Here is a 19586-nt window from a genome sequence, read left to right as displayed (position 1 = left end):
GATGAGAAATAGAAATGAGAAATGAGCATGCCAACGGAGAAATTTGACCAGTCTCTCCCTCAATCATTCTCTCCCTGGTAGGAGAGACACAGTGGGAGAAGGAGAGAGTTTATTTTGTATGTCACTGACGTTTGGGATGGTTTGCCTTCTCTCCCACGGGCAAGTGCTGGCGTTCATACCCGCCGTGGGGATTCGTATCCAACACCGCCCAGGCCCTGGGCCGAGACGTTCTTATTTACGGAGCCGTTCTTGGGAAGATGCCAAATTATTTAACTTCCCTTGAAACGGAACTCTGGACATTGCGAGATCTGCTCTCCGGACACCGAAAGTCCAAACTGAAGAAAGGAAGATAGAAAGAAAGGAGAGTGAGAGAGAAAGGTAGATTCTGGTCCAGGCTAAAAGGATGCTGACCCCTCCCGGTCCAGGTGGTGTGTGTGTGGGAGTGTGATGTCTGTTCTGATGAAACTCTCTGTTGCTGCTGTTTCTTGGTCAGCTCTCCTGAATAAATGAGATCTCAGTGAGACAAACGCGGTTAAATAAAGGTTAATAACAATGATGATGAGAGAGAGAGAGAGAGAGAGAGAGAGAAAGAGAAAGAGAAAGAGAGAGAGAGAGATAACCCATTCTGAGACCCTGCCTGATCTCTGGGAGAAGCATATCTTTATAATGATGTTCAGCATCTGCATGGGGTGTGAGATGACACCTGTCCAAGCTGGGGTGTCTGTTCCCTACTTTCATACAAGGCCTATTCTGTGAGGATTCAGGGGCCAAGCACACAAACAACTCCACCCACTACACAGTTCAATGGCGAACAGCTCCACCCACTACACAGTTCAATGGCGAACAGCTCCACCCACTACACAGTTCAGTGTCTCCACTTTCTTTCTTGTTTTTTTGTCTTTTGTCTCCAAAAAAATACCCATAAATCCTCTGCGAGAAGACTTTTGCTACATCATGGAGAGAAAAGATGAGGCGCGATTGTGGAGATTAAGAACAGTCACTGCTTTGTTGTGCAAAAACGTGCTTCGATTACGCATCGATTAAGCGTCTGGATAACAGCAGCGTCGGACACAAGCACGTACAGATGCTCTGTCTTCGTGATTCCAGACCCGTCCCGCCGTGACATAACGCACCACGCTCGCGGGGTGGGAAAAAGGTATGGGGAGTTTTTCCGCCCGCGCTCCCTACGGTGTCATCAATCCTTGCGAGGGATTTTTCATCGGAACTGACGGGCCAGCTTAGGAGACACGGCTCCCCCGCGACTGGAAAAGTGGAAGCATTTGTCCAATGGCCAGAATACGTATTATTCATCCCAGGCTCTGGGGGGGAGAGAGAGGCCAGGGAGACACTGGGATGGAATTCTCACGAGAGAGGGGAGAACACCCTGCCAGATATCTGAGGAATTTAGACACTCGGAAGTGACTGCATGCAGATGGCATCATTTGAGGACAGGAACTACGATGACGTAATGTCACATCTACGGATGTATCGTAATATGCACATCTTTGAGCATATATTGGGTGTTATGGAAAATTCTGCATTCAATTTATTGCGAGCTTCGGAAAATACTAAACATTCCAATACATATAGCAAATCATGGACCTTGTCTTCAACTGCCTAGACAGCCTCGGCCTGTGCCAGAACCGGAACAGCCGCCACGTACAACAATGGTTCACCTGGATGAATGCGTGAGAACAAAGGGTTAATGTTGGGGTCGGGGTTTAAGGTTCGGGGCGTTTGAGGTGACCGAGCTCTGGGGGGGAGCTGCAGTCGTCCCGGCAGGGCGGAGAAAGATTCATGACGTGAGATGATCCCCCGTCTGAGAGCAGCAGTGGACAGATCGATATTTATCCCACCAAGCTGAAGGGGTTTCTGGGGATTAGATGTCAAACCTGCAGGGCCTATCAAGATGATAAATAAAGTTTCTGTGCATGTGTGCTTGTGTATGTGTGTGTGTGTGTGTGTGTGTGTGTGTGTGTCAGGCACTCTTGGTATGAGAGATAAAGGCGACTTGTGAACTCAGGGTTGAGAAAGAAGACAGCACAACACAAGCTGTATCCACAGGAGGGGAGAACCTGGCTCTCTGCAAAGAGCCCTGCAGGATACACACACACACACACACACACACACACACACACACACACGCACGCACGCACCCCGATGTTTTACAGGCAGGCCCACATCAGCTCACCACAGCGAGAGTATTCATGTTGCGACCGCTGCTGCGATGAAGATGCTGCTAACAAGCGAGTGTACACTACGCCTGGCCCCCAACCCGCTAATAAACACCGCCCAACACGCTAATAAACACCGCCCAACACACTAACAAACACTGCCCAACACGCTAACAAACACCGCCCAACACGCTAACAAACACCGCCCAACACACTAACAAACACTGCCAACACACTAAAAACACTGCCCAACACGCTAACAAACACCCCCCAACATGCTAATGAACACCAACCAACACACTAACAAACACTGCCCAACATGCTAACAAACACTCCCCAACACGGTAACAAACATCACCCAACACAGTAACAAACACGCCACAACATGGTAACAAACAACGTCCAACACGCTAACATCGCCCAACACATTAACAAACACCACCCAACTCACTAACACTGCTCCACGGCTCCCACCAGTGACGACTGAGCGTGCAGCTGCTGAATCAGGGTCACTGCGTAGGGTGGAGTTTCACCACCTCGTTCAGCTGCAACATCACAGTAAAGATCCAAGACAGACCTCAACACTGACTTGGACATATCACACTACAATACAAAACACACACTCGCACACTCATACAAAACACATACTCACACACTCATCCAAAACTCACACTCACACACTCATCCAAAACTCACACTCACACACTCATACAAAACTCACACTCACACACTCATCCAAAACTCACACTCACACACTCATACAAAACACATACTCACACACTCATCCAAAACACACACTCGCACACTCATACAAAACACATACTCACACACTCATCCAAAACTCACTCACACACTCATCCAAAACTCACACTCACACACTCATACAAAACACACACTTACACGCTCATCCAAAACTCACACTCACACACTCCTACAAAACTCACACTCACACACTCTTACAAAACACACACTTACACGCTCATCCAAAACTCACACTCACACACTCCTACAAAACTCACACTCACACACTCATCCAAAACTCACACTCACACACTCATACAAAACACATACTCACACACTCATCCAAAACACACACTCGCACACTCATACAAAACACATACTCACACACTCATCCAAAACTCACACTCACACACTCATCCAAAACTCACACTCATACAAAACACACACTTACACGCTCATCCAAAACTCACACTCACACACTCCTACAAAACTCACACTCACACACTCATACAAAACACACACTTACACGCTCATCCAAAACTCACACTCACACACTCCTACAAAACTCACACTCACACACTCATCCAAAACTCACACTCACACACTCATCCAAAACTCACACTCACACACTCATCCAAAACTCACACTCACACACTCATCCAAAACTCACACTCACACACTCATACAAAACATACTCACACACTCATCCAAAACACACACTCGCACACTCATACAAAACACATTCTCACACACTCATCCAAAACTCACACTCACACACTCATCCAAAACTCACACTCACACACTCATACAAAACACACACTTACACGCTCATCCAAAACTCACACTCATACACTCCTACAAAACTCACACTCACACACTCATACAAAACACACACTTACACGCTCATCCAAAACTCACACTCACACACTCCTACAAAACTCACACTCACACACTCATACAAAACACACACTTACACGCTCATCCAAAACTCACACTCACACACTCCTACAAAACTCACACACACACTCCTAGAAAACACACTCATCCAAAACTCACACTCCTCTGACTTGACCCAGTCCAAGCCCAATACGACAGCATTCTTCACTACGTCCTGGCACAGTGCAGTAAAACCCGATTCCCTGACCATCCACGTCCACGTGTTCCGGACCAGCGGTTCCCCATCTCTACCACCGTCCTCCTCTTACAGGGGGATGTTGGGACATACCACCGTCCCCCACCTATAGGGGGGATGTTGGGACCTACCACCGTCCTCCTCTTACAGGGGGATGTTGGGACATACCACCGTCCCCCTCTTACAGGGGGATGTTGGGACATACCACCGTCCCCCTCTTACAGGGGGATGTTGGGACCTACCACCGTCCTCCTCTTACAGGGGGATGTTGGGACATACCACCGTCCCCCACCTATAGGGGGGATGTTGGGACCTACCACCGTCCCCCTCTTACAGGGGGATGTTGGGACATACCACCGTCCCCCTCTTACAGGGGGATGTTGGGACATACCACCGTCCCCCTCTTACAGGGGGATGTTGGGACCTACCACCGTCCTCCTCTTACAGGGGGATGTTGGGACATACCACCGTCCCCCACCTATAGGGGGGATGTTGGGACCTACCACCGTCCCCCTCTTACAGGGGGATGTTGGGACCTACCACCGTCCCCCTCTTACAGGGGGATGTTGGGACATACCTTTGTCCCCTCTCCTCTGTATTCAGTGTGTAGCGTTGTGCACTACACTATATCAGCACCCAGAACTCAAATTGAAATGGAAGTCACAACGTTTCACACAGGAAAGAATAGCACCATCTCCCTGAAAGTGTGAGAAAGACAGGGACATATACAGGTACGGGGACATACAAGTACGGGGACATACAGGTACAGGGACATACAAGTACGGGGACATACAGGTACAGGGACATACAGGTACGGGGGACATACAGGTACAGGGGACATATACAGGTACGGGGGACATACAGGTACGGGGGAAATACAGGTACGGGGGAAATACAGGTACAGGGGACATATACATGTACGGGGGACATATACAGGTACGGGGACATACAAGTATGGGGACATACAGGTACAGGGACATACAGGTACAGGGGACATACAGGTACGGGGGACATATACATGTACGGGGGACATACAGGTACAGGGACATATACAGGTACGGGGACATACAAGTACGGGGACATACAGGTACAGGGACATACAGGGACAGGGACATACAGGTACAGGGGACATACAGGTACAGGGGACATATACATGTACGGGGGACATATACAGGTACGGGGGACATACAGGTACGGGGGAAATACAGGTACGGGGACATACAGGTACGGGGGACATACAGGTACGGGGACATACAGGTACGGGGGACATACAGGTACAGGGACATACAGGTACAGGGACATACAGGTACGGGGGACATACAGGTACGGGGACATACAGGTACGGGGGACATATACAGGTACGGGGGACATACAGGTACAGGGGACATATACAGGGACAGGGGACATACAGGTACGGGGACATACAGGTACGGGGACATATACAGGTACGGGGACATACAGGTACGGGGACATACAGGTACGGGGACATACAGGTACGGGGACATATACAGGTACGGGGGACATATACAGGTACAGGGGACATATACAGGTACGGGGACATATACAGGGACAGGGCACATACAGGTACGGGGACATATACAGGGACAGGGGACATACAGGTACGGGGGACATACAGGTACGGGGACATACAGGTACGGGGACATATACAGGTACGGGGGACATACAGGTACGGGGGACATATACAGGTACAGGGGACATATACAGGTACGGGGACATATACAGGGACAGGGCACATACAGGTACGGGGACATATACAGGGACAGGGGACATACAGGTACGGGGGACATACAGGTACGGGGGACATATACAGGTACGGGGGAGGGGCAGTGTGGGCATCAGTAAAGAGAAGAGCGATTCTCTCACCATCAAACTTCTTGTGCCGGGAGGTGAAGGTAGAGCGCAGGGTGGAGCTGGTCTCCTCCAGTAGGCTCTGGAGGTCCATCTTGCTCTGATCACTTAGTCTCTCCTCCATTTCCAAGGTGCAGCAGGTGTAGCCCTGAGAACACACCCGCAGGTGTTCACCTGCGGAAGGGAAGCAACACGCTTTGCTTTTGGGTTTTTTATTTTTTCCAAACACACACACACACACACACACACACACACACACACACACACAAGCGTGAAAGCCATTGTCCAGTTCATTAAACCAGCACTGGAGAGGTGTGGAGTTTCCCACAGGACACAGGGGACGTGGTGCAGAACCATCTGGAACTAATGACGCACGCCTGGTCCCAGTGTGACATCTTTAATTATGGCAAACCTGCTGAGGAACGCCTCGTATCAATCACCTCTGTCTGCACGTCGCCGAAGATTCCGCACGTTACATCTGGCTCTGAATAATAACCAGATTTCACAGATGCAAATTTAGTGTGTCGGTCCAATAACAGATAACGATGTGTGTGTGTTTGTGGGTGTGATCTTGCCACCGATTATTGTGAAATATTGCAGCGAAATAAAACATTGCTCAATGACTGCTGAGTTTTACTGCACTTGTGCTCAGATGAGGAGCTTTTCATTACGGTTTCTAGCGAACGTCCTCGTGCACTCACGTCAAGCCACTGCGTGCTGCTTCAGGGCTGTGGCGAACAGGGCCGAGCTGCTGATCTTAGTCTCGGTTCTCGTCCAGACGCGGCCAGGCCACGCGCGGAATGAACCTTCTGCCCCTCTGGTGTGAGAGGGGCCCTGTGCTGACTGCTTCTGACTTATTTATAAAGCCGTTTGCTGTAAATTGCCTTCATATATCACGCCTCCATTACACCGCAAGGTTAACGCCCAATGGACCCCAAACGGTGTTAGCGTGTCCTCACTCTGTCTTGCGCTCTGGTGTCCGGATGGTTCAGGACGCAGGGCTGCTTCTCCGATGTCCTTGGGCAGCTGCGCATCGTGGGGGGGGGTTGGGGTGGTTGCGTGTGTTCGAGGCTCAGACTTTGGTGCAGTTAGGAAAGGGAGTCGATTTGTTTAAAGGTGTGTTTTATGGTTGGTGTACCTGGAGACTATCGAGGGCCCTCCATGTTTTGGTAAAGCTCCTGGGGACCTTTCTGCTCCCAGAACCCTCACGGAGTCTTTACGGGCCTGGTTAACTGCCACACGTGTCATCTAATTACTGTTGCTCCTCCCGCTGTGGCTCCTGGACACACACCCCCACCCGCCCACTCCAGGACAGGCCACAGAACAGAGGTGTATGAACACGGGTCCTTTCATTGTGTCTACCAGTTCCGCAGTATAGCGTCACCTTCATCATCATCACCACCACCAATGCGAACTCCTGCAACTACACAGAGGCACCCCTGAGGAATCGTAAACCCACTGGAACCGTGGGTACCGGTACCACACAGCCCCATCCAGTCGTGCTGCTTCAACAGTTCCGGGTCTATAGGTCAGTTTTTGGAACCAGACCCATGCGATTTGGTCGAGCGTGTTCAGCTCTTATTTCGCCCTCCGTCAACACGAGTCCCGGCCACCTGCTTCCCAGAAGCTCCCACGTGCTCGGTCATCAGTGTGTCCTTGTCATCGTTTCCATTAAGAAACACACACACACACACACACACACACACACACACACACACACACACACCCCCGCCTGGCTCACTGGGGCTTGGTCATGCTGTCAGCAGGAGGGTTTGCTGCAGACACTGGGAAACACACCATGTCAGCTTTAAGGCAGGAGTGGATCGGGCCAGTGACAGATTATTAACTCAGGCCTCTGGAATCATTAGAGCTTATTATGGAGGGATGAGGTTGGAAAACAGGAAGTGCCAGTAATGGGAGCACATTTCCTGTTCAAGTGAAAAAGCCCCCCCCCCTCAGAGAGAGAAGAGGAGCTTACAAAAAAGAAAATGTATCGACTTTGCAGGGAGAGAGAGGGAGCACACACTCATACAAAACACAGACAAACACTCATACAAAACACAGACAAACACTCATACAAAACACACACTTATACAAAACACACACAAACACTCATACAAAACACAGACAAACACTCATACAAAACACACACAAACACTCATACAAAACGCACTCATACAAAACAGACAAACACTCATACAAAACACATACAAACACTCATACAAAACACAAACACTCATACAAAACACACAAATACTCACACAAAACACACTTATACAAAACACACACAAACACTCATACAAAACACACAAACACTCATACAAAACACACAAACACTCATACAAAACACACACAAACACTCATACAAAACACACACTCATACAAAACACACACAAACACTCATACAAAACACACACAAACACTCATACAAAACACACACTCATACAAAACACACAAACACTCATACAAAACACACAAACACTCATACAAAACACACAAACACACACAAAACACACACAAACACTCATACAAAACAAACAATCACTCATACAAAATACACACAAACACTCATACAAAACACACTCATACAAAACACACACAAACACTCATACAAAACACACACACTCATACAAAACACACAAACACTCATACAAAACACAAACACTCATACAAAACACAAACACTCATACAAAACACACACAAACACTCATACAAAAGACACTCACGCACTCGTACAAAACACACTCATACAAAACTCACACAAAACACACACAAACACTTATACAAAACTCACACTCACACACTCATACAAAACACACAGACAAATTCCTACAAAACACACACTCATACACTTCTAGAAAACACACACTCCTATAAAACACACACTGCTACAAAACACACACTCACACATTCAGAGGGTTAGCATATACAGGTACAGTAGGGTTAGCATATACAGGTAGGGTAGGGTTAGTAAATACAGGTAGGGTAGGGTTAGCATATACAGGTAGAGTAGGGTTAGTATATACAGGTAGGGTAGGGTTAGTATATACAGGTAGGGTAGGGTTAGTAAATACAGGTAGGGTAGGGTTAGCATATACAGGTAGAGTAGGGTTAGTATATACAGGTAGGGTAGGGTTAGTATATACAGGTAGGGTAGGGTTAGTATATACAGGTAGAGTAGGGTTAGTATGTACAGGTAGGGTAGGGTTAGTATGTACAGGTAGGGTAGGGTTAGCATGTACAGGTAGGGTAGGGTTAGTATGTACAGGTAGGGTTAGTATGTACAGGTGGGGTAGGGTTAGCATGTACAGGTAGGGTAGGGTTAGTATGTACAGGTAGGGTAGGGTTAGTATATACAGGTAGAGTAGGGTTAGTATGTACAGGTAGGGTAGGGTTAGTATGTACAGGTAGGGTAGGGTTAGTATGTACAGGTAGGGTTAGTATGTACAGGTGGGGTAGGGTTAGCATGTACAGGTAGGGTAGGGTTAGTATGTACAGGTAGGGTAGGGTTAGTATATACAGGTAGGGTAGGGTTAGTATGTACAGGTAGGGTAGGGTTAGCATATACACGTAGGGTAGGGTTAGTATGTACAGGTAGGGTTCGGTTAGCATGTACAGGTAGGGTAGGGTTAGTATATACAGGTAGGGTAGGGTTAGTATATACAGGTAGGGTAGGGTTAGCATGTAAAGGTAGGGTAGGGTTAGCATGTACAGGTAGGGTAGGGTTAGTATGTACAGGTAGGGTAGGGTTAGTATATACAGGTAGGGTAGGGTTAGTATGTACAGGTAGGGTAGGGTTAGTATGTACAGGTAGGGTAGGGTTAGTATGTACAGGTAGGGTAGGGTTAGTATGTACAGGTAGGGTAGGGTTAGTATGTACAGGTAGGGTAGGGTTAGTATGTACAGGTAGGGTAGGGTTAGTATGTACAGGTAGGGTAGGGTTAGTATGTACAGGTAGGGTAGGGTTAGTATATATACGTAGTATACATTAGCGTCCAGGATGTGATCTGGGAAGTGTTATGGAATGTTACTGAGGATGTGTCCTGGGAATGTCTTCTTGAGAAGTACAATGTTTTGACTGAAGTTTGCACCAATTTCAGACTGTATAACAAAGTCTGTGCCGAGTTGAAATGATTTTTGAAGCTAAGATTTTTGAAGCTAATAAGCTAAGACCAAAAGAGTTTCTGTAACTGAAGAGAAAATTTGTGTATAGTACAAACTAGATCTGGGATAGATCCCTGGAGAACTTCCGCAGTCTCCCAGGAGACAGGACGTCAACTTGGACAAACTTTTATCTACTGCACGTAACGAACCACCTGGAGTTTTAAAATATTTAACGAAACTGAACAGTCAACAGGGTCGAGAGCTTTTAGGATCCGAATGTCGCAGGGATAAATGCAGCAGCGCCGTGATTTTTTCATCATGAGCTTCCATTACCTTGTTAACAAACACAGAGGCGTCATTTTAAGAGTGTGACACCACGGCACGGCTCCGGAGTGCCGACACGTACGAGGAAGAGGTGACGGGCGACAGCGTTCGGCTCCGAAACTCCGGCTGCCTGTCTCATTCAGAGGTATCTCTTAAGTGCCAGCGCGGGTCGGCTCCTATACGCGTCGGAATGCCGGAATGTTCAGATGTTCCCGGAAGGAAGCACAAAGAAAACAAGCGGTGAAGCACCTCAGGACTTCACGCTCATAAAATCTACGACTTTACTCGTGAACATTTGTAAAGCTGCTTGGCTACATCTGCTGTAAAAAGTGCTACAGAAATAAATTTGTCAGACATCCACTGCTACCAGCTTTAAGGAGCAACTGTGTGACAGATAGCCCATCCACCGCTACACACACATTTACCTGACACTTTTAGTCAAAGGAGCGTATAATTCCAACTGAATGCAACATGAGCAATTGAGGGTCATAGGTCTTGCTCAGGGGCACAACAGCAGTACCCTGCCAGAGGCTGGACTTGAAGCAGCAACCTTCTGATTAATAGTGCAGTACCTTAACCACTAAGCTGCTGCTGCCCACACGCACACACACACCCACACACACACACACACACACGCACACACACCCACGCACACACACGCACACACACACGCACACGCGCGCGCGCACACACGCGCACACGCACACACGCGCACACACACACGCGCGCGCACACGCACGCACGCACAGACACACGCGCACACACACACACACACGCGCGCACACACACACACGCACACGCACAGACACACACACGCACACGCACACACGCACACACACACACACACGCACACGCACACGCACAGACACACACGCGCACACGCACACACACGCGCGCACACACACGCGCACACACACCCACGCACACACACACATGCACACACACGCAAACACGCGCACGCACACACGCGCGCGCACACACGCGCACACGCACGCACGCACACGCGCACGCGCACACACGCGCACACGCACACGCGCACACACACGCACACGCACACACACACGCACAGACACACACACGCACACGCACACACGCACACACACACACACGCACACGCACACGCACAGACACACACGCGCACACGCACACACACGCGCGCACACACACGCGCACACACACCCACGCACACACACACATGCACACACACGCAAACACGCGCACGCACACACGCGCGCGCACACACGCGCACACGCACACGCGCACGCGCACACACGCGCACACGCACACACACACGCGCACACACACGCACACGCACACACACACGCACACACACACGCACACGCACAGACACACACGCGCACACGCACACACACGCGCGCGCACACACACGCGCGCACACACACACACACGCACACACGCGCACACACACACACACACACACACACACGCACAGACACACACACACACACACACACACACGCACAGACACACACGCCCCACTACATCTACAGATCCTCTCTCTCCTCCAGTAGTGTGATGAACTCGTCTGCTCCAGTACAAGACTCTCTGCTGCTCTGCCGTGTCTCGGCATGCCAAGCTGTTCTACCAGCGAGGTCTCTCGGCCGGCTGGTCGCTGGGCTCGTTTCCATTCTCCCCGCTACAGCGGAGAATAAAGAAACTCCTCGTTCGCGCTCCCTTCTCGCTCTACCCGTTCCCTTCACATTCATTTTGGAACCTTTTTTATACAACATCCTGTCAGTTGATTTTAGTCTTATTTTTCAAGTATTTACTTTAAATCTCATGTTAATTTGTATTACATTTTTCCTTGGAAAATGATTATGTTCTTGTGTTGTAGGATTTTACATACAGTACATGCGCTTTGATGTTTAATCGTACTGTGAAGCACTTTTTAATGTATGAACAATGCGGCATAAACAAAATTGGATGTGATTATATTTTCTGGGTTTATGTTATGATATGTTTGCGCACTATCTGTGACCGGCCATCCCTCATGGTGGGGGAGTGGGGTGGGGGGTGTGTTTTTGGGGGGTGTCTCTGCGAGGTCCATCCATAAACAGTCAGGAGAAAACATTGCGTCCTACGAAAACTGGGCCGGCCACGAGCTGCGACCCGCCTTTGGCTCACCGGCGTGAAGAGAAAACATTCCGACTGACACGTGCTGGCGTCCCTGGGAGCGGCTTTAATCGGAGTGAAGCGGACTGCAACAGAGGCGTGCCACGCAGACCACAAGCTGGTGTTTGGCTCCTGCAGTTTCTGGGCTCTTTTTTTACTGCCCTCCTCACAAGCGAGGGGAAAGATCGTCAGCGTTCGGCACCGCAAACGTGCCGCATGACTGAAGCACGGAATTTTAATTAGACCAAAGTGCAGACTACCAAAAGCCCCCGATGTTCAGTGCACAGTGAGTGCCGGCCGCTGGTGTCCACGACCACACGCCAGTCAGATACTCCTCTGGGCAGAGACCGCACAGGCCTCCAGATCCAGGGAATAGGAGCGGGAGATTAGTGCGGCGGGCCGCGGGAAGCGTGTCAAAAGATGAAGCGGAAGGCTGCGTCAGCTACAGGAAACTGCTGGGATGCGGTGGATGAAATTCCGGTTGATTCTTTCTCCCAAAAACATGCGCCCAGGCCCTGTGAAACACCATGTAAAACGCGCTCTGTAGGTCCCGCGGCTCCATTAACAACATTATTACTGCAGCTCTGGTCCTGAGCAGACAAACTGTTCCTCAACAGGGCAGTCCGAGCATCCACACCACTCAGTCGTTTGTTTATTTGTTTACTGCTAAAGATACACCTACACAGCAACACCTCTCATCTGCAGGCCGGCCTCCGAGGGATTTGAGGTTTTCCGGGTTTAAAGGGCAGGCTGTTTGGGTCTGTCCTGCATGGCTTGCCACGGGTTGCATCATTACAGAACACGTCTGCTTTAATGGATATTTTAAAAGCGTCCGTGCGGCGTTAAATCCACTGCACGAAGCTCCCCGTGGAACCGCTCCGTATTTGCATGCCTTTGATGGCCGCAAAAGTTTTCCAGGCACTCCAGAAATCCGGAGGTCTGTGCGTCTTATCCAGATGAACCAGAGCATGCTTGGCTGCAGTCAGAAAGCTTGACAACGTGTCTGCCAAACGTCAGCACGTGAGCATAAACATGACGACGATATCAGACATGACAGAAGCGTGTTGAATCTCATCTGCTACACACACACACACACACACACATATATATAGATAGATAGATAGATAGATAGATAGATAGATAGATAGATAGATAGATAGATAGATAGATAGATAGATAGATAGGTGTCTGTGTGTGTGTGTGTCTACACATATAATAAGTGTATATAACTGTAATAAACATTATTATTATCAATGTTATTATATTATCAGTATTGTTATTATTCTTATTATTATTATCAATATTATTGTTATTAATATCATTGTTATTATTATTATTATTGATATTATTATTATTACTTATGTTTATATCGCCTTTCTCAAACCCAAGGATGCCTTACAGACTGAACTCAGCTTTTATAAGTCACACTCACGGATGATATATAAACTATACAGTTATAGAATTATAAAAATAAAGACTACGATCAATATAACAGGGAAGTTGATATGGTAGAGAGAGGGAGTGGAGTATATGTGGAATGGATCTGAGTAAAAGAAGCAGAGAAGGTTTTAAATGTTTTAAAGTGTGTAATTAGGTTATAGATTCATAATGCTTCGGTTTGGTATCGTAGACTGCAGCCATAGTTACTGTCACGGTTACGCGCTCCTGGTCTACAAGACAACAGGAGAAAAAGAAATACTGGGATACGGCGGGGGTGTTGAACGCTGTGATACGGTGGTGTTAAACACGGGGATACGGTGGGGGTGTTGAACACTGTGATACGGTGGTGTTAAACACAGGGATACGGTGGGGGTATTGAACACTGTGGTACGGTGGTGTTAAACACTGTGATATGGTGGGGGTGTTGAACACTGTGATACGGTGGTGTTAAACACTGTGATACGGTGGTGTTGAACACTGTGATATGGTGGTGTTAAACACTGGGATACGGTGGGGGTGTTGAACACTGTGATACGGTGGTGTTAAACACTGATACGGTGGGGGTGTTGAACACTGTGATACGGTGGTGTTAAACACTGTGATACAGTGGTGTTAAACACTGTGATATGGTGGGGGTGTTGGGAGGACTTCTGTATCAATATTTTGGTGGTTTGAGCAAACGCAAGAAGCTGAGAATAGGTACTGTCACAGTCCTTCGGAGGAGGTGAATCGCTCGCCTGGAGAAAATAACCGGGTGATTTAGGAGATTGTGGCCCCATACCGTACACATATTGTGTTGAATTCCACCTTCCCGAACCACCATTACTCAACTTGCTCTGCGATGGTGGTGCAAAACTTCAGCTTAAATAAGTGATGCGCTGCCTTCCTGCTATATGTCACCTTTAACGCAGGAAGATACCACGGCCAGGGCGAGAGCTCATCTGTCTTCCAGACCAGTGCAGGCTGAGGTCGCATTGTTCAAAGGCAGAAAAAAATGTGGTTCAGACCCCCCCCCGCCCCAACCCCCTTCTCGGGTTCCAGGGCACAGAGCTTAGCCTCGCCACTGGAGGTCGCACGCTAGTGGACGTTTGTGTTAACTGCATGGACATGATTAGAGTAAGTTTCCCCATGGAAGGTCAGAACATGAAGTGACTGGATATTTCGCGCATGTAGCACACGAACATCACCAAATACTCCCATGTCTTTCTTTAAGTGGAGCACAATGCTGATGAAACGCAAGAAACCGATTCAGCAAGCTGTAAGTACGCGCTGGGAATGAAAGTGCCGGGATGGAACTCCGCTTACAGAAATGTTTGGAAATCCGCGGAGGCCGTTCAGAATGTCGCGTCCACCCACCGTGGCACAGAGCATGCTCTGGCGTTAAAACATGCTGTCAGCGTGGATTTGGGAAGAGAGAGAGCACATCCCAGCAGACTCCTGGCAACAGCCTGGCCGCAAGGGGGATGGAATGGAATGGAAAAGTGGCGTGGATCCTTTTCGAATGGAAAAGTGGCGTGGAACCTTTTGGAATGGAAAAGTGGCGTGGATCCTCTCCCTCGGGATCCCGCCGGTTCTAAATGAGAGAAGGCTGCGCGCGCAGAAGTCTCCGTTCGTCATCAAGAGCCGGAGGCGGCGGGGGAAGCTGAAGGCTCCGGATTGGCTGCAGCCGAGCGAGGCCGGTTTGGCAGGGAGCCCAGACTGCAGAGACGCCGCGACGTAAACAAGGTGAGGAGGCGTGGAAATCAGCGGCGTGCGGGGAAGAAACACGAGGTTTGTCTCGAAGTCACGACTCAGGTGAGCCGAGACAAAGAACTGGGGTCCTCGGGTCATGCATGCAAACCGGCAGCCCCATCAGAAATGACTGAAGGCGAGTCAGAGCCAATGCCAGATCAGGGACGGCCAGAACCAACCCCGGTTAGCCAATCACGAACGAGATCCATAGTGACGGTCATTTATCGGCTGTGTGGGTGTTAGAGACTCTCGTCAGCACCCACAAGCTAAACCATCCATCACACGTGGCCACGAGCCAACGAGCAGCCCATCAGGGCAGCCAGGAACCGCAAAGAGACGGCAGGATATTGGGCAGGTGGGGGGGGTAACCGGAGCCTGCAGCTAATTCCATGACTAATCAACACGTGGAAAAGCTAGCGGGGTGGCGTCCGTCCTCGCGCGTGCCCAGCGGTATGCCTCACCTCGCCGCAAATGAAACGGCATTGATCGGCCATCGGATACGGGGCTGTCCAAACCACCTCGAGGATCAGCCACTGGAGGGAGAGGACCAGAGAGCGGGAGAGAGAGAGAGAGAGAGAGAGAGAGAGAGAGAGAGAGAGAGAGAGAGAGAGAGAGAGAGAGAGAGAGGGAGTTAGGAAGAGGGAGGGGCCCGGATAAAGGCTAAAGCGATGCTCTGTTAGAGCTACGGCCACAAGATCATTGGAGGTTGGACGTTATGGAGTCAGTCCCCTTCACAGGCACCAGACTCATGCCGAATTGTTAGGGAGAACGTTTAGATCACAGCTCTATCAGATCGCAGATTAAATCCTCGCAGGTCACAGCTCATTATCAGCATGTCACCAGGGGCCAGAAGATGGCAGGATCTGTGGGGGAGCTGGAATTGATTTGTTACCGAGGGAACCCTGAGATGTCCATCTTCTATTGCCACTTCCCTCCCTCCCTCCCTCCCTCCTCTGACCAGAGCTGTCCTTCCTCCGGTGCACCTGAGACCCAGGCAGGTCCCCTCCCCTCAGCAGTGTGTACACACACAGTCTCGCCGTGGCCCCTCTGTGAGAACACAGAACAGCTGACGTCATGGCGCTCAGTAAACACTTTCATCTTAGTAGTATGCTTTCATCTTAATAAACAGCTTATAGGATATGACAGTTTCTGTATTACTCTGTTCCTACATTACTGTGTCTACATTACTCTGTTCCTACATTACTGTGTCTACATTACTGTTTCTACATTACTCTGTTTCTATATTACTCTGTCTACATTACTCTGTTCCTACATTACTGTTTCTACATTACTCTATATGTCTACATTACTCTGCTTCTACATTACTCTGTTTCTATATTACTCTGTCTACATTACTCTGTTCCTACATTACTATGTCTACATTACTCTGCTTCTACATTACTCTGTTCCTACATTACTGTGTCTACATTACTCTATATGTCTACATTACTCTGCTTCTACATTACTCTGTTTCTATATTACTCTGTCTACATTACTCTGTTCCTACATTACTGTGTCTACATTACTGTTTCTACATTACTCCATGTGTCTACATTACTCTGTTTCTACATGACTCTGTTTCTATATTACTCTGTTCTTACATTACTGTTTCTACATTACTCTATATGTCTACATTACTCTGCTTCTACATTACTCTGTTTCTATATTACTCTGTCTACATTACTCTGTTCCTACATTACTGTGTCTACATTACTCTGCTTCTACATTACTCTGTTTCTATATTACTCTGTTCTTACATTACTGTTTCTACATTACTCTATATGTCTACATTTCTCTGTTCCTACATTACTCTGTTTGTGCATTACTCTGTTTCTACATTACTCTTCCTACATTACTGTTTCTATATTACTCTGTTCTTACATTACTCTGTTTCTACATTACTCTATATGTCTACATTACTCTGTTCCTACATTACTGTTTGTGCATTACTCTGTTTCTACATTACTCTATATGTCCACATTACCCCATGTGTCTACATTACTCTGCTTCTACATTACTGTTTCTATATTACTCTGTTCTTACATTACTGTTTCTACATTACTCTATATGTCTACATTACTCTGTTCCTACATTACTGTTTGTGCGTTACTCTGTTTCTACATTACTCTTTCTACATTACTCTGTGTCTACATTATTCCATGTACATTACTCTTCCTACATTACTCTGTTTCTACATTACTCTGTTCTTACATTACTGTTTCTACATTACTCATTCTACATTACTCTGTTTCTACATTACTCAGTCTACATTACTCTGTGTCTACATTACACCATGTGTCCACATTACTGTTTCTACATTACTCTGTCTACATTACTGTGTCTACATTGCTCTGTTTCTACATTACTGTTTCTACATTAATCCATGTGTCTACATTACTGTTTCTACATTGCTGTTTCTACATTACTCTGTTTCTACATTACTCCATGTGTCTACATTACTGTTTCTACATTACTCTGTTTCTACATTGCTGTTTCTACATCACTCCATGTGTCTACATTACTCTGTTTCTACATTACTCTGTCCACATTATTCTGTGTCTACATTACTCTGTTTCTACATTACTCCATGTGTCTACATTACTGTTTCTACATTACTCTGTTTCTACATTGCTGTTTCTACATCACTCCATGTGTCTACATTACTCTGTCCACATTATTCTGTTTCTACATTACTCTGTTCCTACATCACTCCATGTGTCTACATTACTCTCTCTACATTACTCTGTGACTACATTACTGTCTACATCACTCCATGTGTCTACATTACTCCATGTGTCTACATTACTGTGTCTACATCACTCCATGTGTCTACATTACTCCATGTGTCTACATTACTCTCTCTACATTACTCTGTGTCTACATTACTGTCTACATCACTCCATGTGTCTTCATCACTCCATGTGTCTACATTACTCCATGTGTCTACATCACTCCATGTGTCTACATTACTCTGTCTACATCACTCCATGTGTCTACATTACTGTCTACTTTACTCTGTTTCTACATTATTCTGTGTCTACATTACTCTGTGTCCCCATTATTCTGTGTCTACATTACTCTGTTCCTACATCACTCCATGTGTCTACATTACTCTGTGTCTACATTACGCTGTGTCTACATTATTCTGTGTCTACATTACTCTGTCTACATCACTCCATGTGTCTACATTACTCCATGTGTCTACATTACTCCATGTGTCTACATTACTCTGTCTACATTATTCTGTGTCTACATTACTCTGTTCCTACATCACTCCATGTGTCTACATTACTCCATGTGTCTACATCACTCCATGTGTCTACATTACTCTGTCTACATTACTCCATGTGTCTACATTACTCTGTCTACATTACTGTTTCTACATTACACCATGTGTCCACATTACTCTGTCTACATTACTGTGTCTACATTACTCTGTCTACATTACTCCATGTGTCTACATTACTCTGTCTACATTACTGTGTCTACATTACTCTGTCTACATTACTCCATGTGTCTACATCACTCCATGTGTGTACATTACTCCATGTGTCTACATCACTCCATGTGTCTACATTACTCTGTCTACATTACTCCATGTGTCTACATTACTCCATGTGTCTACATTACTCTGTCTACATTACTGTGTCTACATTACTCTGTCTACATTACTCCATGTGTCTACATCACTCCATGTGTCTACATTACTCTGTCTACATTACTCCATGTGTCTACATTACTCTGTCTACATTACTGTGTCTACATTACTCTGTCTACATTACTCCATGTGTCTACATCACTCCATGTGTCTACATTACTCTGTCTACATTACTCCATGTGTCTACATTACTCTGTCTACATTACTGTGTCTACATTACTCCATGCTAACCATCCCTCTCCTTTGACTCAGGGCTCAGAGGTTTTCAACTTTCAGTTTA

General features: G+C 47.4%; 1 protein-coding gene across 2 annotated transcripts in view; it reads right to left on the bottom strand.

The window, feature by feature from the left end:
* The window catches only part of gpc6a (glypican 6a), a 135200-nt gene that overhangs the window by 100972 nt on the left and 14642 nt on the right, over positions 1 to 19586 (bottom strand). For both annotated transcript variants that reach the window (XM_035534931.1, XM_035534932.1), the window contains exon 2: positions 5932 to 6090. In XM_035534931.1, coding sequence (XP_035390824.1) covers positions 5932 to 6090 — 159 coding nt within the window. The remainder of the gene's footprint in view (positions 1 to 5931; positions 6091 to 19586) is intronic.

This window comes from Electrophorus electricus, chromosome 16 (genome assembly GCF_013358815.1).
Source record: "Electrophorus electricus isolate fEleEle1 chromosome 16, fEleEle1.pri, whole genome shotgun sequence".
Classification (NCBI taxonomy): Eukaryota; Metazoa; Chordata; class Actinopteri; order Gymnotiformes; family Gymnotidae; genus Electrophorus; species Electrophorus electricus.
This window is presented reverse-complemented; position numbering and strand designations above follow the sequence as displayed.